Here is a 21,909-nt window from a genome sequence, read left to right on the forward strand (position 1 = left end):
TGCTGGGCTGGGCAGGGGCACAGGCACAGTTTGGCTGCCCAGCACCAACCAGGCCCTGGTCCCACAGCACCTCTAATGCCTTTCATCTCAATTCCATCCCTCCCCATCCCATAAACACCACCCCAGGTTTTTTTTTTAATTACCAAATTACCATAATTGCACTAAGCTCAGAGCAACTGTTCTCAACCCTTGGTGTGCCGTTTTCTGCTTCTGTTCCAGGGCTGGAGAAGGCTTTGTTGCCATGAATCCTCTCTTGCATTTTCCAGCTCTACCAGTTGGTCAGGTAACATTTATTACCTCTCCCTGCACATCTTTCTTCCTGTGCCAGGATCGCTGCAGAGTGTGTGAGTTCCCTCTGGGGTGAGCACACACAGAGGGATCCCAGGACGCTGCCTGGGCACGGCTCCTGCTTGGGCACTGAGCTTGGAGGGGTGAGATCAGAGCCAAAGCATTTTGCCTCCAGTGGTGGGACAGGCTGGGCCATGACAGATCCTGGGATCTCACCATGAATGGTCTCTGATCACCTCTGAGAGTGGAGTCACTTCGGTTGGCCAAGGCAGAGACTCAATTCCTGGAGCTGTCCCTGCCCAGAGCCTGTCCTGGGCTGTGTGGGGTGAGGACAAGGGCTCAGTGGGTCCTGGAGCTGTGCTAGGCTGCAGCTGCTTGGCCAAATTCAGCTTGAAAAGGCCAAAACTGGGTGGGAAAGGCTCTGTGGGCCACACAACTGCTCCAGTCAGGGTCAGGTGGAACAACAGAGATTGAGCATCAGTGTTTGCCAGTGGAGCAAACTGGCATTTCCCACTTGGCAGCTCCTCTGATCTAACCCAGATCCTGGAATGAGTTTTCCTGTGAGGTTTAAATCCCCTGCAAAGGAGCTGCTGGATGTTGTGGCAGCCCAAGCACTGATGATCATGCTAGAAAGGGTTCCCATCAGTCACCACCTGCCCTCACCCTCTTTGCCCAGTACAGAAGTGAGTGGCTCATCTCAGTACCCCTGAACTGGGCAAAGAAGGGATGTGATGCCCAGGGCACTCCAGTTCCCAAGCCCAAACCCACCTTCCCTTGCCAGCCATGAGTCTGCTGTGGGAAATCCTGCAGGAGCCATCTGGCCTTTTCTATCCCTAAAGAAATGTGATGTTTTCCTGGGAAGGTTCAGCTCCACTGGAACTCACACACTTTTTGATGCTGTTTCCTTCCAGCCCTGTACTTTGCTCCCAATTTATTGCATTTTCTGCCTTTTACAAGCTCACTACAAAGGGATGGGATGTGCTGCAACACACCCACAGTGTGCTGTGGGTTTGAAACCATGGATGCTGCAATTCCTCTGGATACCCTGGGAACGTGGACAAGGCACTGCTACAACCACCACCAACCAAAAGCAGCACTCTGGGGGGGAGGCTGAGCATCTCCTGCACTGCAACCAGCCAGAAGAAGAAATATGGTGTGAATTCTCCCTAATTCACCCCTCCAGCCCTGCTCTGGGGATGAGCTGACACATTCCCAGGTGCTTTCACTCCACCAGATGCAGTTTGGGGGGCTGTGATAAAGGAAATGATGGGGCTGGGAGGAAGCATGAGATGTTTGGCCTGAAAGATGGATCCATCTCATGCTCTCCTGAAATGCTGCTGGAAATAAGCCTTGAAATGGGGCTGCCCCAATTCCCACAGCTCCCAGACCTGAGATGGACCAGCCAGTGGGAGAGGTGGTGACTTGGGGAGCAAACTCTGAAGGCTTTTCTAAACCCAGGGGGAAAGGGAGCTTGGGAGAGTCAACAGGCAGCTCTTTCACAGAACCTCAAGCCTGGTGGTGGAGAGGCTGATGCATTGCTGGAGGTCACAAGGGTGGGCTGTGCACGGGGCCAGGGGGGCTCACCAGAGTTGGTGGGACAGGAAGAAGCAGCCTCAGGGCTGGAAGAGGTGACCCCACAGCCAGGCTGACCCCAGTGTTTGCTGCTGGTCTGAGAGCCAGCACGGGGACATTCCAGGGTGGCAGGAAAGGACAGGAGTGTCCCCACCAGGCTGTGGAGCAGCCCCTGTCCCTGACCAGTGTCCCCAGTGAGAAGTCCATGTGAAGCTCCACCTGGAACACCATCCTTTAATACATGTGCAGCCACAAAGGGACATCTCAGGCTGTACCCACGGGGGGACAAGGGAGAGGGAGGATCAGGAGCCATCTCTGGGGTCTCTCTGCAGTGGTGGGAGGGGAGGGGTGGCCAGTGGCCCCTTGGAGACAGCATGGCCCGTTCAGGTGATGCCAGGGAGCTGCTGTGCCAGGGAGCAGGGCTGGTGGCAGTGCTGGAAGAAGGAAGCTCAGGTGTCCTTCCCACACAGTTGTCCACATGTTTCAGCTCAGTGGTGGATTCAGGGTAAGGGTGGAAAGAGCACAGAGGGGCAGTGAGGGAAAGGAAGGAGGGCAGCAGGGCTGGGGAGGCTCCTCTTGCTGATGCTCCTGTGGGAAAGAAACAAAGCAGTGGGGCAGGAGAGAAAATTTGGGGCTGATTTCAGCAGCCTGAAGTTGGTGCCAGCAAAGCCCACATTGCAAGGATGAGTTGGGCATGGGCAGCAAACCCCAGGGAGGACCAAGAGATGTGCAGGACAGACCCCCATCCCAAATGTGGGGTGGAAGATGGGGATGTGATGCCTTTTCTTGCAAGGGATGGGGTTGGTTTCTGCCTTTCCCCAGCCAAAGGCACAGGGATGGGGATGTGATGCCTTTTCCTGCAAGGGATGGGGTTGGTTTCTGCCTTTCCCCAGCCAAAGGCACAGGGATGGGGATGTGATGCCTTGTCCTGCAAGGTATGGGGTTGGTTTCTGCATTTCCCCAGCCAAAGGCACAGGGATGGGGATGTGATGCCTTTTCCTGCAAGGAATAGGGTTGGTTTCTGCATTTCCCCAGCCAAAGGCACAGGGATGGGGATGTGATGCCTTTTCCTGCAAGGAATGGGGTTGGTTTCTGCATTTCCCAAGCCAAGGGCACAGGGGTGGGGATGTAATGCCTTTTCCTGCAAGGGATGGGGTTGGTTTCTGCATTTCCCCAGCCAAAGACACAGGTCAGGACGCTGCAGGGAGCACTGGGTGGGAAGGAGGGGCAGGGCTCTACCTCTCACTGCCCCGTGGGGGACTTGGCAGCATCAAACATCTTCTTCCTGCCCTCCATGCCCGACATGGCCTCCACGTTCTTGCGCCAGTCACCCACTTCCACAGGGCGTTCCTGCCCGGAGAAATACAGGATTCAGGGGCTGTGGGACTCAGGGAACAGCCCCACACCCTCCCTGGCCCTTGCACAGAGCCCTTGGCCCTGGCACACGAGGGGTTGCCCTGTTTCAAACACCCTCTCCCTCAGACCCAGCCCTGCCGTGTGTCCCTCCACGTTGAGCCACCTGGGAAGGTCTGATCTCCACAAGGAGATCTGGATTCATGTGGATGCTCCCCCCTCAAAGCCTGGCTGAGTTGCCTTCATGCACTGGAAGGCACAAAAGTCCCAGAAAAAATTTTTAGAAGGAAGAAACCAGAGGTGGGACTTTGGATTGACACCAGCACACTGAGGAAGTTGTAAAGCAAAACCACTTCTTGACTCGACTTTCCAGGTCCCATAAAACCAACCTCCACCTTCCCCAGACTTCCAGAGGGGACTGGGGTTGCTGCTGTGGCACTGAGAGACTTGCAGCCATTTCCAGAGCAGACAGAGGAGGTGACAGCTTTGGGAGCATGGCCAGGTGCCAACCCACAGCATTCAGAGATTACAAGCCATGCCCCAACATCATCTCACATCTAAAATAAACCCAGGTCCATTCACCACCTGGTGCTGAGGGCTGAAAACACACTTTTCTATGCAAAGGACTGGAAAAGGGCTGCACTAACAACAGGGTGGGGAATAGTTAAAAACTGAGATTCTCATCCAATCTGCTGAGCCAGAACCAAAGGGTTAAAACCCCTCTGGGGAGAGGCCCAAGGAAAGCATCACAACTCTTGCTGTTGGGACACCTGCACACCCCAGGTGTGTTTGGCCATCCCTCTCCATCCCTGGTATGGAGACTTTCCCCTCTCACACCTCTGCCAAGCTGGTGGGAACTGGGCCATTTATCTCAGGCCAAGTGGCTTGCTGGGCTGCTCTGTCTTATCTAATCTGGGTCTGGGAGTTCCCTGGGAGTTTTCTGGCTGTGATTGCACCCAACAGGAGCTCTCCTGGTTCCCTGGAGGATCAAAGACCAAACTCTCTGCACATGCAGCCCAACGGTCGTGCCAAGGGAGCCCAGATGAAAGACCCCCACGTGCTCTGGGAGGGAAGAGCATCGTGGACAAAACCCTAAATCTCACTTGTTACCATCACCAGATCCCTGGCCCTGTCAAAATGCCCCTACAACATCCCACAATGGGCAGGGATTACTCTGTGCTCTTCCTGAGGCTGGCAAGGGATGACAAGGGCACCTTGGAGAAGGAAATGTCTCCATCTCTGGCCTCCAGAAGAGTCACCCACCTTCTCCGTGTCCTCCTTCTTGACAGACTTCAGGTTGGCTCTGAGGTCCATGGACACCTTGTGCTTGGAGCCCAGCAGAGCCCTCAGCATGGCATCGGCCGAGACGCGGACCCGCCGCAGGGGAGGGCGCTTGAACTTCCCTCGGAGGTCAAGAACTTTGATTTTCAGATCTTTAATCTGCAGGTTGAGGGGAGGGTGAAAGGAGGGAGGTCACTGCATGGCTGCCTGGTACAAAAGGGTGTGTGAAGCCACAGTCTCTGCCAACAATGAGCCCCAGAGGAAGGTGTGGCTCTCCTGCAGCCATGAGGACCATCCTCACCAAGGGATTGTCCACTTGAGCACAGAGGTGCTGCCATGGCCTCATCCCGTGGCTGTTCAGGTGGCAGCTGCACCACAAGAAGCTCTCAGACCCACACAGGGTGACCAGGAGAGCAAGGAGGTTGCCTGTGGACCCCGTGGATGGTTTGAGTTCCCTTGGATAGGGATGAACCTTGTACACCTTGAGTGGTGCCTTGCAGAGCAAACACCAGCCCTTAGACAACCCTGGTGCATGTCCCACACCCAGGCTCAGCCCAGTCCCTGTCAGACCCCCACTGAGGCCAGAGGTACCCCCTGGGAGGGGGTCACTGCAGAGCAAACAGCCTGTCCCCCTCCTACCTCCCGGGTGTTATGGTTGCACTTTGCCTCGATGTCGTATCTCTCTTCATCCACAATCTCAACCTTCTCGTGCAGTTCCCTGCACAGGTCCTGGGGGCCAAGCACAACAAGGGAGCAGTGAGTGAGGCCCCTCCATGCTCCTCAGGAGCTCACCCCACCCTGGGACCTGGGAAATACCTGGAGCTGGCTCAAGGAAAGCCCACTGGTGTGCAGGGGTGTGATCCTCTCCGACAGGTACCTTTCCTTTTCTGCCTGCTTGTCCACGATCTCCTGATCCCACTCCTCCTTTGCCTTGGCCAGCATCAAACTCTGTGAGCACAAGTCAATAACAGAAATGTGAACAGGCTCTTCTGTCCTCCATGAGCCTCCTTGCACCATGTCTGTGGGATGGGACAGTCCTGACTGCCCAAGACTCCTGTCCCCCCAAACTTACACAGGGCAACACCCTCCTTCAAAGGGCAGGTGTGAGGGCAACAGGGGGACTGTCTAGTTGGGGGGACAGGGACATTGTCTTATTGAGGGGACAGGGGCATTGTCCTATTGGGGGCACAAGGTGATGGAGTTATTGAGAGGACAGGGGCATTGTCCTATTGGGGGCACAGGGTGATGGAGTTACTGGGGGAACAGGGGCATTGTCCTATTGGGGGCACAGGGTGATGGAGTTACTGGGGGAACAGGGGCATTGTCCTATTGGGGGCACAGGGTGATGGAGTTACTGGGGGGACAGGGGCATTGTCCTATTGGGGGCACAGGGTGATGGAGTTACTGGGGGGACAGGGGCATTGTCCTATTGGGGGCACAGGGTGATGGAGTTACTGAGGGGACAGGGGCATTGTCCTATTGGGGGCACAGGGTGATGGAGTTACTGGGGGGACAGGGGCATTGTCCTATTGGGGGCACAGGGTGATGGAGTTACTGGGGGAACAGGGGCATTGTCCTATTGGGGGCACAGGGTGATGGAGTTACTGGGGGGACAGGGGCATTGTCTTATTGGGGGATGAGGTGATTGAGTTATTGGGGTGACAGGGGGCCAGGCAGGTCCCACCCTGGTTTTTACCAGAGTCCAGCCCAGACACACAGCATGGCCAGGACTTTGTGTTCCCACTGCTGCAGAGAGATGGAACCTGCAGGAAGTGTCATCTGGGACCCCCTGAGCACAGCCTGGTCTCTGATCCTGGGGAGATCCATCTCTCCACCAGTCTGAGGAACTGGTTGTAAGGCTGGGCTTGCCCTGCACACCTCCAGCCCACAGGGGTGTGCCGTGACCTGAGCAACTATTTTAATCAAAGGTTCCTGATTAAAATCCCATTTGGAAAGGTAACCCTGTCCAATGAGCTCCTGGAGCTGTGCCCCCAAACACACATCAAAACCTCCCTGCACCTTTGGTGTGGGGGCCCTGAAGGTGGGGGGAGCAGCACCCAGGGCTGTGGTGGTGCCGTGGTCCCCGTGGGTGCTGACGTTGGCACTCCCATTGCTCTGCTGGGTGTTTATCCCAAGCCACATCCCGGGGAGCTCCCAGGTTGGTGCTGCAGAGCTGCTGAGCACAAACAGGGGGGCTGTGGCTTCAGAGCTGAAGGTGGCAGAGCCTCTCCCCTCCACCATGAAGGGGAGGTTTGTTTGGTGCTCAGACCACAAAGCCCACATGAGTGAGAAGACACGAGGTGGGATGGGAGCTGCTCCCCACGGCCCATATTTGTGCCATTCCTCATCCCTGTCCCACCAGCCACGTGCTCCAACCTCAGCTCCTTTCCCCCAGCAACACAAATCCCAGGGAGTTTCCAGCCCTCAGGACTCACCTTCAACAAGAGCTTGCGTGAGGCTGTGATCTTGGATTTTCTCTGGGGGAAAGGGGAGGAAAAAGAAAACACCCTTTGAAAACAAACTCACAACAAATGCAGAGCAGTTTCGAGATCACTCCTGAAAGGAAAGGCTCTTACCTCCCTGTGAGCAGGTGAGCAGCCAAGGAGGAGCAGCAGGACAAGAGAGGAGAAAACAGGGCATCAGTGAGAGTAAAAAAGAGGGAACAGTCAAGAAAAGTGTCTTGTGTGATTGCAGTTGGTTCCTTATTTCTGTATCAAATGGTTGCCCCCCAGAACATGAGCCAGGTCTGAGGTGATTGTGCTCTCTGGAAATGCAATGGGGGCTCAGAGCCACTGCTCAGAAAGCCAAAATACCACTCAGATGCCTCAGGTGAGCTGACAGAGTGCCCACCCTGCCAACCCCAGCTTGGTCCCTGTGCTCATCTCCCTCTCCCTGTGCAGCCAGAGTGGGATATTTGGATCCTGCTCAGCTTTGCAGGGCTGGGCCATCCTCGTGTCTTTGCTCATGAGAGCTTGGCAGGGAAGTTTCTCCCTTCCCTGCATACCAAGGAACATGTTCTACTGCCCAATGTGCCACAGGGAACCCCCCACGGCAAACCAAGTGGTGCTGCCCCCGCTCAGATCCACATTTTGGGATCCAGGAAAGCTCAGAGGTTTGGGATCCAGGAAAGCTCCGAGGTTTGGGATCCAGGAAAGCTCAGAGGTTTGGTCTGGGACATTGGAATCACTACTAAGTGTTGTTTAAAGACTGCCTGTGCAAGGAGGATGGCACAGAGGTCTGGAGCTGGGGTCGGGCTCCCAGTTGGACACTCCACATGGACAAGCTCAGCTGGCACGAGTCACCAGGAGAGGGGGTTGTGAATCCGAGGGCACCTCGTGCTACTTACGGCTCTGGCATCGTGGCAATGTGCTGTTGGCCTGCCAAAAAAATAATAATAAAAAAAGGATGAGCTGAGAAACAATCAAATCCAATAGAATTAGCTCAGTTGGTTAAAACTTGGTTGTAATAACTCCAAGGTCGTGGGTTCAATCCCCTGTGTGGGCCACTGACTTAAGAGTTGGACTCAATGATCCTTGTGGGTCCTTCCAACTCTGAATAGTCTGTGAGTCTGTGAATAGAACAAAATTCTTCCTCTTTTTCAGCTTTGGGAACATGGGGGATAATTCCACTGATGACTTTTGTGTTTCCAGGTTTATATTCTTAGTTACAACTGATAACCCCTCCCCAAAGTTAAGCAGGACATTTTGGGTGACTTTTAACAGATCTGATGGGCTGCTCTTATCTCTGCAGTCCTATATTTCCTTTACAGCTTCAAGCCTCAACCTAGACAGGTTTTCTGATTTATTTCTTACAGCTCAGCCTTTAATCTAAACAAGGTTTTATTTCTTAAAGTTCAGGTTACACCTACAGGGTTAAATTCCTCTTTGTCTAAAGCTCTGCCTGGTTAAAATGACTGACAAACTACGAGCTAAGATCAAAATAATATAAAATATAAAGTTCTGACTAAAAATTAGTAAAAGGCCATGATGATTTTATGGAGGAGGGATAAAATCCATTTCCTTGAGGGGTCCCTGGATCAGGGAAGAAGCTGAAACAAAGGCTCAAGCCCGGCACGGAGCGCAGGGACGATGCCCAGGTGCGGTGCTGCCCCGCGCTGTCGGCGGAGGGCGAAGCAGCTCCGCAGCCTCAGTCACGCTGTGAAACACCGGGACGAGCCCTCCTGGCTCCGGGGAAACCTGATTTCATTGCGGGCGAGCTCGAACGTGCCGCCAGCCCGCCCTGCAGGGCTCGGGCTCCCGCTCCTCGGGGCTTTTCCCAAGCGCGGAGCTGCTTCCCTCCCTCCGGCTGCATCACCCGCCCCAGCTCGGGGAGACAGGATGGAAATCTCAGGAGCAGTGGGGTGGTCCTGGGGCTTCCCACACTGGGTGGGCTCGGGGAGTCCTGTCCTGCAGCTCCCTGTGGGCACCGGCAGGGATGGGGGAGCCAAAACCCAGTAATGGACCAAGGGGCGACGTCTCTGCCATGGAGACACACTGGGAGAGCTGGGGGGGTTCAGTCCGGGGAGGGGAAACCTCCAGGGAGACCTTAGAACCTCTTCCAGTGCCTGAAGAGGCTCCAGGAGAGCTGGAGAGGGACTTTGGGCAAGGGATGGAGAGTCAGGACAAGAGAGAATGGCTGCAAACTGACAGATTTAGATGTTGGATTGGATGTTAGAAGAAATTGTTCCCTGTGAGGGTGGGCAGGCCCTGGCACAGGTGCCCAGAGAAGCTGTGGCTGCCCCATCCCTGGGAGTGTCCAAGGCCAGGCTGGACAGGGCTTGGAGCAACTTGGGCTGGTGGGAGGTGTCCCTGCCCATGGCAGGGGGTGGAATGGGATGAATTTTAAGGTCCCTTCTGACCCAAACTACTCTGGGATTCAATAAGTCACAACCCTCAGATTCCTTGAGCTGCCACATCTGTGGTGAAACACTCCTGGTTTCATATTTTACACCTGCTTGATAATCCCATTCCGTGGCAGCTGCTCCAGGCTCTGCTGCCTCACTCACTCCCCTGGCACTGCCCTCACTTGCCAAGAAACTGGGGCACAGTTTGAGCCCCAGTGACAGAAAAATATGTGGCAAAATGCCAATCATTTCAATTCTTTTTCTCTTTCCCACCAGCAGTGACAACCTGATCCCGTATTTTAGAAAGAAATTGTATTTTCCAGGGGGGTGTTTAGTCCTTGTTCTTAGAACTGAAACAGACAAGCTGGGATTTTTTTTTGCCCTGATCATTTTGCATTCCCCTCAAAATTGCAAAGGAGTTTAAACCCCAAAGATTCCTGTTGGGAGAAAAAAAACAAAGGGAACAATTCTGGTCTCAAAGCTGCTCCCAGGTGTATGTGGAGAAACAAAAAGGAACAATTTTGGTCTCAAAGCTGCTCCCAGGTGTATGTGGAGAAACAAAAAGGAACAGTTTTGGTCTCAAAGGTGCTCCCAGGTGTATGTGGAGAAACAAAAAGGAACAATTTTGGTCTCAAAAGCTGCTCCCAGGTGTATGTGGAGAAACAAAAAGGAACAGTTTTGGTCTCAAAGGTGCTCCCAGGTGTATGTGGAGAAACAAAAAGGAACAGTTTTGGTCTCAAAAGCTGCTCCCAGGTGTATGTGGAGCCTCTGCCAAGCAAATCTCAGGGCACCTCCTGGCTCTGTCCACTTGTCCCTGTCCCCTCCCCAGGCTCTCTGCAGCCTGGCCAGAACTGTGTCCTAAAGGAATGGAGCTGGGAGGGTGAAATGCCATAAAATCCCAGAAGGACTCACGTCCTCCAGAGCCTCCCAGATCCCTGGATTTACAAGGAAAAATCCCAAGAAGAGGAATTTTTTGTCCTTGAAGCCACATCGGTTAGACCCGCCTGTTCCACACCTTTTGGGGGGGTTTGGTCCCACGACAAACACTCCAGAGGAAACCAGTGCATTGAGCAGGTCGGGTCCCAGCTGCTCCCCCCACTTTATCTTGGGGGTGGCAGAAGAGCCTTTGTCTCCCTGGAGGTGACAGGGGCTGGTGAAGCCCCTCAGTGTCCCCAGAGTTCCCCCCCAGTGTCCCAAGGAGGTGGGACCCACACGGCACCTCTGGCTGGCGACCTCTACCAAGGTCAGTCACTTTTTAGGGGCAAATAGTTCCAAATTGCCCTCCTGGAGGACAGCCAGGACTCAGCTGTGCTGGTAAAACACCCCCAGCAATTCCCAGTGCCAGGAATTTCGGACTCTGACTCGATCTGGAGCATCCACAAAAGACTTTGCTCTCTGATGGGGATGAGAGATCTGAACAAGCTAATTCTGCTCTGTTTGCACTCCCCGAGCTGTGAAAAGCTTAAAAAGCTTTATCAAACCATGAGATCACGGAAATCCTTAAAAGAAATAATCCCAAAAAGCCAAACCTGGTCAATCCTGACATCCTCCCCCATCCTGGGAAGCTGGAGACAAACCACGAGCTCCCTCCCAGTTAACAGGATGCCACACTCTGCCCCACCCTTGCAGCCAGACTGGGACACACGGGGCAAATGCTCCCCCAAACTGTCCTGTTTGCCAGAAAATCAACCAAATCCCAACTCCAAAGTACTTCTCCTCACCAATCCTGTCTCCAAGAGCAGAGGGGAATGTTTGACCCACCTCAGAGAGGGGGAGAAACTCGGATAAATTCACATCCCTCTCCTCCACACCGCAAATGTGAGTGCCAGGGGTGTCTCGGGGGTGCCCACCAGCACACCCAGGGAGCTGGGGCAGGGGGGCAGCCGGGCAGAGCCTTACCTGGGGCTGTGCAGGAGGGAGGTGATGCCTGGCCCCGGGAGAGCCGCGCAGTGCCAGGGCCGGCGGCCGAGGGGCTGTATTGAATGGCAGCGCCGCCTGCAAGTGGCCAGTAAAAATAGCACAAATCCCCTCCTGCTGAGGCGCTCGCTGCGAGTCCCGGCACGCTGTGACGTCCTGCACACACCTGGGGCACGGGCTGGGGCACGGCGGGCACACACACATCAGCCCCTGTGGCAGTGATGGAGCACCCCTGGAGTCCGGGAATTCTGGTGCTGTTTGCAGGGGGATCATCCCAGAATGGTTTGGGTAGAACAGACATTAAAATTCATCTTGTTCCACCCCCTGCCATGGGCAGGGACACTTTCCACTGTCCCAGGTTGCTCCAAGCCCTGTCCAACGTGGCTTTGGACACTTCCAGGGATGGGGCAGCCACAGTTTCTCTGGGTACCCTGTGCCAGGGCCTGCCCATCCTCACAGGGTAGAATTCCTTCCCAATATCCCATCTAACCCTGCCCTCTGGTAGTAGGAAACCCTTCCCGTTGTCCTGTCTCTCCCTCCCTTGTCCCAAGTCCCTCTCCAGCTCTCTTGGAGCCCCTTTAAGCACTGCAATGCCCCCAGCTTGGGCAGCACTCGTTGCTCACGTGTGTGTTGTGCGTGAACACACAGATGTGCAGCTCAGGCTGATGGGACTGTGAGGGTGATGCCCACAGGGATGGGGAGATGCCCATAGGGATGGTGATACCCAGAATGATGGGGTGATGCCCACCGGGATGGGGTGATACCCATAGGGATGGGGTAATGCCCATAGGGATGGAGATGCCCATAGGGATGGGGTGATGCCCATAGGGATGGGGTGATGCCCATAGGGATGGTGATGCCCATAGGGATGGGGTGATGCCCATAGGGATGGTGATGCCCATAGGGATGGGGATGCCCATAGGGATGGGGATGCCCACAGGGATGGGGTGATGCCCACAGGGATGGGGATGCCCATAGGGATGGGGTGATGCCCACCGGGATGGGGTGATGCCCTTAGGGATGGAGATGCCCATAGGGATGGGGATGCCCATAGGGATGGGGTGATGCCCATAGGGATGGGGTGATGCCCTTAGGGATGGGGATGCCCATAGGGATGGGGTGATGCCCATAGGGATGGGGTGACGCCCAGAGGGATGGGGTGATGCCCTTAGGGATGGGGTGATGCCCATAGGGATGGGGTGATGCCCTTAGGGATGGGGTGATGCCCACAGGGATGGGGTGATGCCCATAGGGATGGGGTGTACCCACATGGCACCTCTGCCTTGCCCCTCTCTAATGGGAAACAGCATCAGAGATGCTGGAAAAGCTCCAGGTCTTTTTGGAGGAGACAGAATCCATGAGATGAAACACTGCAGTGCTTTTTCCCTGCAGAAAATATCTTTATTTTTTTCCATTTATTTTTGATGGGTTTGGTGGGGTTTTTTTTGTTTTGTTTTGTGTGTTTGTTTGGGTTTTTTTAATTTTATTTTGGTTTTGTTTTCAATAAGTCTCTGTGGGGTTGAGGGGTGGGGGTTTTTGAGCAGCCTGGGGAGCTGCTACATTTCTGACCCCCCTGCATGATGGGACAAACACAGAATGATGTCCCCAAGGACCAAGGGACCTCCTGGGGGGCTACAGAGCAGGAGGATAAACCCTCACATGCCAGGCTGGGGCACGTTGCTGAGGAGTGATGGGGCAAACCAGATGGATTTGGGACCAAGACAGACCATCCAGGCTCACCCAGCACAGCTCAGTGGGTTGGGATGCTCCAGCAACTTTGAGCCTCTCACAGCCTGAAGTTTTCCCTGTGAAATTCCTGAAAAGCAGCAAAAAAAGCTGCTGCCTCCCCCCCTGCACCCCACAAAGCCCCCTGCCCAGTGCCCCCGTGGGGGGAGCATTTGCATGGCCAAGGATCAGAGGGCAAAGCAGCACCTGTTCCCTGGGATAATTTTAGGGCCAATTTTAGGAGCAAACAATTCCCAGCGAGGGGCCCAGCAGGGACAATGCCTGGTATGTTAATCCTGGTCGTGGAGGGACACACAGCTGAGTGCTGGGGCAGCTCCTCCCATGGTGGGGGGCACGGACAGCCCCCCATGCCCATCCCACAGAGCCAGGGATGCACAGCCACCCTCTGGCTCCTTCCCCTGTGGCCTGGTGGGAGTTCTGTGATGGTCACAGTGCCAACAGCAGTGGCAGTGCCATCCTTGTGTGACCTGCACTAAGCAAAGACCAGTGGGCAGGGGAGAAACACCCCCCCCAGTGCCCACCCACCTCGGGGTGCCCTCCAAGGACCTTTCCCCTTCTCTGGGTCTTTCTCACCCACCCCGGGGTGTCCTCCAAGGACCTTTCCCCTTCTCTGGCTCTTTCTCACCCACCCCGGGGTGCCCTCCAAGGACCTTTCTCCTTCTCTGGCTCTTTCTCACCGACCCTGGGGTGCCCTCCAAGGACCTTTCCCCTTCTCTGGCTCTTTCTCACCCACCCCGGGGTGCCCTCCAAGGATCTTTCTCCTTCTCTGGCTCTTTCTCACCCACCCTGGGGTGCCCTCCAAGGACCTTTCTCCTTCTCTGGCTCTTTCTCACCCACCCCGGGGTGCCCTCCAAGGACCTTTCTCCTTCTCTGGCTCTTTCTCACCGACCCTGGGGTGCCCTCCAAGGACCTTTCCCCTTCTCTGGCTCTTTCTCACCCACCCCGGGGTGCCCTCCAAGGACCTTTCCCCTCCTCTGGCTCTTGCCCATACATCTCAGAGTCCCCTCCAAGGACCTTTCCCCTTCTCTGGCTCTTTCTCACCCACCCCGGGGTGCCCTCCAAGGACCTTTCCCCTTCTCTTTCTCTTTCTCTCCCACCCCGGGGTGCCCTCCAAGGACCTTTTCCCCACTCTGGCTCCAAGAGCCAGGGCAGCAGGTCTGCTCCAGGCTGCCGAAGAGGAGGAGGAGGGTTTAAACCAGCCCTGTGAGAGCTTTATAAGGCAAAAGCCCCCTCGGGGCCGGGCCTGCAGCATCTTCTCTCCCGGCTGCCTCGGGATTGTTTTGGGAGCACAGAGGAGCCAAAATTAGCCGTGACAAAGGCGCTGCATTCCCACAGCTCCTGCGGCCCCGGGATGCGACAGGGGCTGCTGCACATGCCATTTGCTCCAGGCTCAGGTTTCAGCCTCTGCTGGGACCTGGAGGGAGGAGGAGGAGGAGGAAACGGCAGGAGGGGTGGGGCAGTGGGACCTCTCGGTTTGGGGTTTCCCCGTTGGTTTCAAAGCTCCAAGTGTGCCATGAGGGGCTGCAAAAGGAGAAGGGGCAGGAGCCCAGGGTCTCCCATCCCTCCTGCCCAGCTGCCATGATGGGGACAGTTTGGGTCTCCATCTCCATTTCCATCCAGCTGGAGCTGCCTCAGGGTAAGGAGTTGTTTACCTGAGGTTTGGGCATTGCTTCTGGTGGGTAGGAAGGATCAGACTGGAAGTCTGTGGGGCAGAGCAAGTGCTGAGGCCAAACTGAGAGCAAAGTAACACCCCCTTCTTACTGGGAGCCACAGCTTAAAGTGAAGGGCTCCCATGGGCTCCCACTGAGGGGTTGGATGCCAAGAGGAAATTCCCAGAGAGATGTATGGGGAGGTCAGAACCATCCAGGACCAAGACCCCAGGGACAGCTGTTTGTCCCTAAATGTCTCTGTGACCTACAGATCACCTGTGTTTGGTCTCCCATGAGTGGACCCCCTGGCCTGTATTTAGATGGTTGGGGCAGTTTCTCTTTCCCTCAGGACATACCAAGTCCCTGGAGGGTGCTGGTTCTTCCTCATTGTGGGACATCAGCCTTGCAAATATGGCAGGGGCTGCCAGGTCTGCCCTCTGACTTTGGGAGAACTGAGGTGGTCCTTGGCTCCTCAAGGTCTTGGGCTCCAAATTCAAAGGTATCTGACCCCTGTAAGCAGTTTAGTTTCCCCTCATGAAACCAATCTGCCTGAAGAAGTGAATTTTCAGCAACCTCCTTCCCTGCTCTGGAGCCTTCCCACCCATTCTGTCCTTACCCTCTTCCAAGCACAATCCTGGTTTTGTCAACCCCGATGGAATTCACAAAGACAACAAGACAACAGGCCCCCCCAGGGCACTCAGGACAGACTTAGAAACAACAGCTGAGCCTCTGGTGTCCTTTGGGACTCCCTCTCCAAACAAGTCCATCCCACCCCCCACGCTCAGAGCCAGCCCCCAGTGCTGGACACAGGGCAGGAGACCATTGGCTGCCCCAGGTTTCTCATGGGGCTGGGACAGAGGGTGCCCCACAGTCTCACCATGAGGTGGGAGAAGATTTTCCCTCTTCCAGACAGCTCAGAGACAAGGGGACATTGATGTCACCTCCTCCAAGCAAGGCTGCAGGGTCATGCTGCAGTGAACTCGTGAAGGACCATGAGACTCGTTCTGCTGAATGGCCTCACCTGGGTGTTTCTCCTACAGGTCATCTGGAAGCTCTCAGCCCTCACGAGCTGCCAGAAGGGTCCAGCCATCCCACCTGCTCCATGGATTGGTGACACCAGGGGTGAAACCCTCCTGGGATGCTTTCTGCAGCCCTGGAAAGGATTCCCTCACCCCATGGCATCTGTGAGTGAGTGCCACCAAACCTGGGCAATGCCCCGAGGCCTCAGCAGGCAGTGGGGACAGCTGTGGATGTGGAAAGTTGACAAGAATTTGGATAATCAGCCCAGCCCAGCCTGGGAACAAGCACAACCCCAGGCCAGACCCCAAACAGACCCCATGGTGCTGAGACAGCTCTCCCAGCTCAGGTCTCTGCCCCAATGTCCTCACCCCATTGCATCAGCCCCAGGACACCCACATCTCCCACTGCCCAGAGGGGCAGAGGCTTCTCATCCCTCTGGGATCTGCTGCTCCTTGTCCTGGGCCCTCAGGGTGAGCACAGCTGGTCCTGAAGCTGGAGAGCTCCATCTTCTCCAGCCACAGCCCCTGTTGTGGGAACCCAACCTGGCTGGACCTGTGGCAGCCCCTTCCCCAGGGGCGTGAGGGTGACTCTTCCCTCTTGGCAGAGGCAGCACAGCCCTGTGGTTGCATCCAAAAGCAGGACAACTTCCTCAGACTGTCAGAAATACCTTCCACTTCTAGAAATACTGTGGGACAATTTGTTTTTCTCAGCTTGGACACTTTGGTGAGACTGGAAATGTTCACAGAAGGTGTCAAAGCCAAGGAGGGTTCCCCAAAAGCCAAGAGCACATGAACAGCACACGCTCCTGCCTCGTGCCACTGGCACAGAGGGATGTCTTTATTAAATAAAGAGGAATTATCAACTTTGGCAGAGTGGGGAGACATTATTAGAATGGAGCTGAGCCACCCACTGAAGACTTTAAGCTTTCCATGGGTTTGCCAAGTGACACATGAAACAAATTCTCAGTGTTGATGTTGTTGTCTCTCATAACCAGGAGGGGGATGTTGGTTCTTGTGTGTCAGTGGGTGGCCAGGGTTCAACAGCAGTGTCAGCCTGAATACCCTCAAATCCAGGCTGCTCTTCAGCCTAAGGCAAAATATTCCACAGGAAAAATAAAGGCCTATTCCAAATAATCCACTAACACATTTTTGGACTTTTTCAAGGCATTCCCAGGCCCTCCCATCTGTCTCTGAGACTCTGCTGCATCTCAGCATCCCCTTTTGGAGGGGCTGAGGCACCTCCACTCCCAGAGCAGCCCAGTGACTCTTGCTCAGGGGTGGTGGGTGACAGAAGGGTGCTGGGATGAGCTGGTTGGTCCCCCTGCAGTTCCAGCAATGCCTGACCTCTATTTTTCTTTCTTTCTGATGAGCTCTGACCCTTCCACCACCTCCCACAGCCTCAGTCCTCTGGTGGGTGAAGGTCACAGCCACACTCTCCACCTCCCTGGGACATCCCAGACACACAACCAGGACATTGTGGAACATCCCTGCAATCCCTGCCTGGATCCCCTCAGCATCCCAAGCTCTTTGTTTTGATGACAGAATTTTTTCCTACACCCAAATCCAAGAGGATTTTACTGGAGATGTCCAAGCCCCCCCATGGCAGTGGTGTGGCCATCCCAACCCTCTGCTCCCCAGGACAGTGGGCACACAGATGTCACAGAGCTCTGGGCAGCTCTCCAGCCTGGCTGTGGGCAGGTGTTGGGTTCCAACCCAAAATCCAGTGATTTAGGCATTATAATTATGGATGGTCAACAATGAAATCACTTTAGGAGCATCTGAAGGAAGTCAGACCCTTGACCCAAAGCTAAAAACCTGCTGGCCACAGCTGTGATTTTCTTTGTTCCTTTTTATCTGAGGACAAACCACCCCAAACTCAGAGGTGATCACAGGAGAAGGGAGGCAGTGCCAACCTCTCCACAGGGCACACAGTGGTGGTGGAGTTGCACATGGTCTCACCTACCAAAAGCATTGGCACCATCACACTGCAACCCCCCATCTCAGTGTGTGACCCCCACTGCCCTCCCTGGCACTTGGGGGGGTCCAACCAGCCCCAAACTGACCCCAAAGCCAGAGCTTGGATTCCACTGCGTGGAAAAAGGGTCCCTGAAGCTCCCCCTTCCCTGCACCCAGCACACCCTGATGGTGCTGCACAGAGGGTGCCAGTCCTGCACCTGTGGGTGCTGGCAGAGCCCCTGCCCCGGGCAGAGCAGCCCCAGCACCAGAGCACCCTCAGAGCAGTGTGGGGAGGGCCAATGGAGAGGGGGCACCTCAGGCCTGGGAGCAGCAGAGCCGGATTTTCAGGCTGCTGCCTTTGAACTCTGGCAGCTCCAGGGCACCTCGCTGCATTTTGGGGCTCTGCACGGAGCCCCAGCTCTGCTCAGGGGCCCTGGCACAGCAGTGCCCTTGCCAGCCCCTCCTCAAAGCAGGAGCCCATGTGCCACAAACCCACCCAGCCCCTGCCGTGCCTCAGTTTCTCCACCTCCAGAGGCATTAGAAACACTGCCCATGGTCCTCTCCCTGCTTTTTAGGCTGGCTGGGAGTGTGCTGGCACCTCATCCCTGGTGCTGGGGGATGCACCACCCACCAGCCCTGCCCCTGCTCTGCTCCCTGGTCGACTCTGTTGGCTGTTTACTTTTTTTTTCAGTCTCTGGGTGACCTTTTCCTCTGCATGAGGAATTCAGCCCTCACAGGCAGTGGGTGAAGCCTCCCACCCTCATAGTGCTGGCTCTGCTCTCACCCCCCAGCCCCAGTTCCCAGGACCAGGAATCTGCCTGGATTGGGGACCAGGGAGTCTGCACAGAAGGAACTCCCAAACCTGGGGGGGTTTGGGGACCAGTACAGCCCCGCTGGGGGATAAATGGTCCAGGCAGAGGCTCTGGCTTTGGGGTGCTCTGCAAAGCGATGGGGGACTTGGGATGGGGATGGAAGAGCTTGGCTTTCCTCATGCCTGGACCTGAAATGCTGACACAGCAATTTGGCTTCTCTTTTCTGTTCCTCTCCCTCTATTAACTGCCTGCAGTTCTCCCCAGCATTTCTCCCCAGCTCACAGGTACCGTGGCCTCTCTGCTGCCTCATCCATCAGTGCCCAGGGGATGTGCCACAGCCAGGCCTGGCACTTACACACACCCCCATCTTGACCATTTGCTTCCCCAGGTCTTTGCTGGCAGTTGGAAAACAGGAAATATCTATTTACAGTGGGCAGAAAAGCTGAAAATGGGGAGTCACACAGCCCAAAACCAGCACTGAGTGCTCCCCACCCCTGGTACCCTCAACAGCACAGGCAGGGGATGCTCACAGGGCCTCACTGAATCCCCTGACTCAGGGAGATGGGGATTTAGGAGAAACCCCAGGACAGAGATCCTTGCCATGGACATGCTGTGTGAGCACCAGAACCTTCCTGACAACCCCATTTCTTCCCAAAATGTGTGCAGGGACCTGTTTCAGGGGGTGGCCCCTGCAGGGCTCCACAGCTTGAACATCTCCTGTGTGTGGGGAACCAGATTCCACCATCTCTGGACCTCACCATGTCCTTGCCACAACACCGGATGGTGAAAAGCTGTGTCTGCACAAGGTTTGGGTCCAGCTTCATCTGCGACCCCTCAGCTTGGACCCACCCACAAACGAGTGGCTCCTCAGCAAACACAGCTCTGAGGACCAGGTGGCCACAGAGGCTTCCTTGGGTGGAAAAACACCCAAAAGCCTTTTCCAGCACCGAGCCAGCACGAGCCTTGCCCTGCACAGTGAGGAGGCTCCAGCAGTGCCATCATCCCTCCCCGAAGCCACCTGGCACTGCCCTGGCACGGGGACAGGACCCTGTGTGCTCCATGGGGCCTGGCAGAGGTGAGTGCCATGCAGGTTGGGGCCAGCAGGCGCAGCCCGAGGGCACAGGGCACTGCTCTGCCCGATTCCCACGGGGCCGGGCAATCTCCGGGTGGATCGGCAGCGCCTCCGGCCGCGGGGCCGGGCTCAGGCTCCGGCTGTTGGAGCGCGGCGGTGGCTCCAGGCGCCGCTGTCTGCGCTGCCTGTCGGGACAGAGCCATCCCTGCCCCTGCTGCTCCCGCGTCGCCTGCCCACAAACCACCGTGGGAATCCCTGGGCGCAGTGGGATGGGTGACCAAAGAGGCTCGGGGTGGCAGCGGGGGGCTTTAGAATGCAGGTTTGGGGGGTGCCAACGACCAGGGAAGCTCTGGGCGGGATTTGTGCTCTCCTGGACCCTGCGGGATACCACAAATCAAAGCAACAACAGGGTAAGAAGCAGAAAGTCCTGTTTGGGGACACTTTTGGTAAAGGAGTGGGGGTCCCCAGTGCCCTCCCAGTGCTCCCCATCAGCTCAAGGGCATCCCAGGGTAGGACAATGTCCAGCAGCGTGGCAGTGTCACCACTCCATTGAGTCAGTGCCCCGAGGGGTCCCAGTGCAGCAGCAGCTCTCCAGCCCCTTCTCAACGTGGGGGCTCGGGGGGAGCCATGGCCCCAGCCACATCCATCTGTCCCAGTGTCACTGTCACACAGGCAGAGCTCCCCTGCTTCCTTCAGGCACAGCCTCATCCATCCCCTGTCCTGCAGGAGAGGCCTGGGGGTCCCCCCCAGTGCACTAAGGTCCTGCACGTGTCAGCTGAAGGGTGGTGGACCCCCAGGCAGGGATTTCACCTCCTGCCGTGTCCGGAGCCCCAGGTGGTGGCCCTGCCTGTGTCCTTTGCCCCATCGTGCCACAGGGATGTGACTTGGCCCCTGCTACTGTGCCAGTCCAGCCCCTGCAGTGTCTCTGTCCTGCCCCAGGGCGGGGACAGCCAGTGCCTGCACCGGCCTCTCCGGGGCCACCGTCCTCGTCCCTGGGCTGCACAGCAGTGGCCTCACTTGCCCGCCGGGATCCCGTTGTCCCCACCTCCTGCCGAGCCGAGGGCCATCTCAATCCGACTCCTCGGATGCTGTGGGTCCACGGGCTGTCGCACGGGGGCTGTGTCGAACTGCACCACTGCGGAGAGAAGGCGCCTGTCACCCACCTGGCCAGTGCCGGGACATGGGGCAGAGCCCAGCCCCGAGGGGACTGGGGAGCAGAGCCAGCCACCATCCCCGCCCCACATGCAAGATGGCAAAGGGCCCCACAACCCTCAGGTCACCCCGGACAGAGGGAAGGCGATAGAAAGTCCCTCTCCAGGGATGTGGGGAGATTAAACCCATGGAGGCATCCCAGCCAGCGCGGGGGGGACACAGGACCACCACCCTGCAGACCCACCACACTCCATGGAACCTCCGTGATTCCCGGGGGAAGCAGAACCACTTGGCGATGGGATGTGGTGGCCCTTCCCTCCCGCGGGTCCTGCCCCCCGCCCCGCGGAGCGGCGGCCCCGGTACCTGCTCGGCAGCTGTGCCGGGCGCGGATCGCCTGCTGGTTCTTGAAGCGCACGAGGCCCATGGTGATCTCGGCGTTCCAGCCCGGGTCCTCCTGGGCGCAGCGGAAGTCGATCTCGTGGCTGTCGTCCATCACCACCGTGAAGTAGATGTGCCGCTCCTTCCACTCCACGCACTCCACCGCCTTCATGCGGGCGAAGCTCAGCTCCTTGCGCCGCGAGCCCTTGGGCTCGAAGAGCTGCATCCCCTTCTCCGTCAGCAGGCACCGCTTCTTCTTCCAGAGCTGCAGCAGCCCCCCGCTTCGCTTCTCCAGCACCCCCTCCCGCAGCACCTTCTCGGGGGTCATAGCGGCCCCCTGGGATCCTCAACGCCTCGTGGTGGCTCAGCCGGGCATCCCCCGCTGGGGGATCTCCAGCCCCTCCACGTCAGGGCGCCGTTCGCCGGGGCCGTGCTGCCCCCGGGGCTCTGCCCACGCTGCTTTCGGGGCTCTCAGAGGGGCTGAGCCGTGGGGTGCCCCATGGTGGCCCCAGCACTGTTGCCGGGGCTCTGCTCCCCGCTCCCTGCCCCGAGCCGCGTGTGCGATCCCGGCGCCCCAGGAGCGCCCCAGGAGCTGTCGCTACATGCCCGGCCGCTCTCCCACTCGCATTCCTGCCGCCTCGCCTGGCCCCTCCTGCACTCGGGATCCCTTCACGCCCAGGCAAAGCCCGGCCAGGCCCGGCACAGCCCCACTTCACCCCGGAGGTGCTTTCGGGGTGCCCGCGGGCAGGCGCTGCCTCAGGGTATCCGTGTGAACAGGCAGAGTGTGGGGCGGGTCTGCACGGCAGCGGTGCCAGGCAGGGCTTGGGGACTTGTGCACAGCAGCGGTGCCAGGCAGGGCTTGGGGACCTGT

General features: G+C 56.9%; 2 protein-coding genes across 2 annotated transcripts; both read right to left on the reverse strand.

The window, feature by feature from the left end:
• Window positions 1–2,384: 2,384 nt before the first annotated feature.
• TNNI1 (troponin I1, slow skeletal type) lies at window positions 2,385–20,373 on the reverse strand. The gene is made up of 9 exons (XM_071578420.1): window positions 20,319–20,373; window positions 19,584–19,763; window positions 19,195–19,346; window positions 6,930–6,971; window positions 5,311–5,442; window positions 5,134–5,223; window positions 4,477–4,653; window positions 3,100–3,210; window positions 2,385–2,448 (listed from the first exon to the last, which is right to left on the reverse strand). The coding sequence occupies exons 1-8, from the start codon at window positions 20,371–20,373 to the stop codon at window positions 3,103–3,105; spliced, it is 936 nt and encodes a 311-aa protein (XP_071434521.1). The 3' UTR covers window positions 2,385–2,448; window positions 3,100–3,102.
• Window positions 16,478–21,661, reverse strand: PHLDA3 (pleckstrin homology like domain family A member 3). Its single transcript, XM_071578748.1, has 2 exons — window positions 21,024–21,661; window positions 16,478–20,643 (listed from the first exon to the last, which is right to left on the reverse strand). The coding sequence occupies exons 1-2, from the start codon at window positions 21,364–21,366 to the stop codon at window positions 20,522–20,524; spliced, it is 465 nt and encodes a 154-aa protein (XP_071434849.1). The 5' UTR covers window positions 21,367–21,661; the 3' UTR covers window positions 16,478–20,521.
• Between the last annotated feature and the right edge of the window lie 248 nt (window positions 21,662–21,909).

This window comes from Pithys albifrons, chromosome 28 (genome assembly GCF_047495875.1).
Source record: "Pithys albifrons albifrons isolate INPA30051 chromosome 28, PitAlb_v1, whole genome shotgun sequence".
NCBI lineage: Eukaryota > Metazoa > Chordata > Aves > Passeriformes > Thamnophilidae > Pithys > Pithys albifrons.

Excerpts from the sequence above, each read along its gene's own strand:
- PHLDA3 (XM_071578748.1), bottom strand. The coding sequence starts at position 21,366 with ATGACCCCCGAGAAGGTGCTGCGGGAGGGGGTGCTGGAGAAGCGAAGC. Across the intron at positions 20,644-21,023 it reads CCGGCACAGCTGCCGAGCAG|TGGTGCAGTTCGACACAGCC; the intron begins GTACCGGGGCCG and ends TTCTCTCCGCAG.
- TNNI1 (XM_071578420.1), bottom strand. The coding sequence starts at position 20,373 with ATGGGGCAAAGGACACAGGCAGGGCCACCACCTGGGGCTCCGGACACG. Across the intron at positions 19,347-19,583 it reads CCCGGAGATTGCCCGGCCCC|GAAGCCTCTGTGGCCACCTG; the intron begins GTGGGAATCGGG and ends TTTCCACCCAAG. Across the intron at positions 4,654-5,133 it reads GCAACCATAACACCCGGGAG|ATTAAAGATCTGAAAATCAA; the intron begins GTAGGAGGGGGA and ends CTCAACCTGCAG.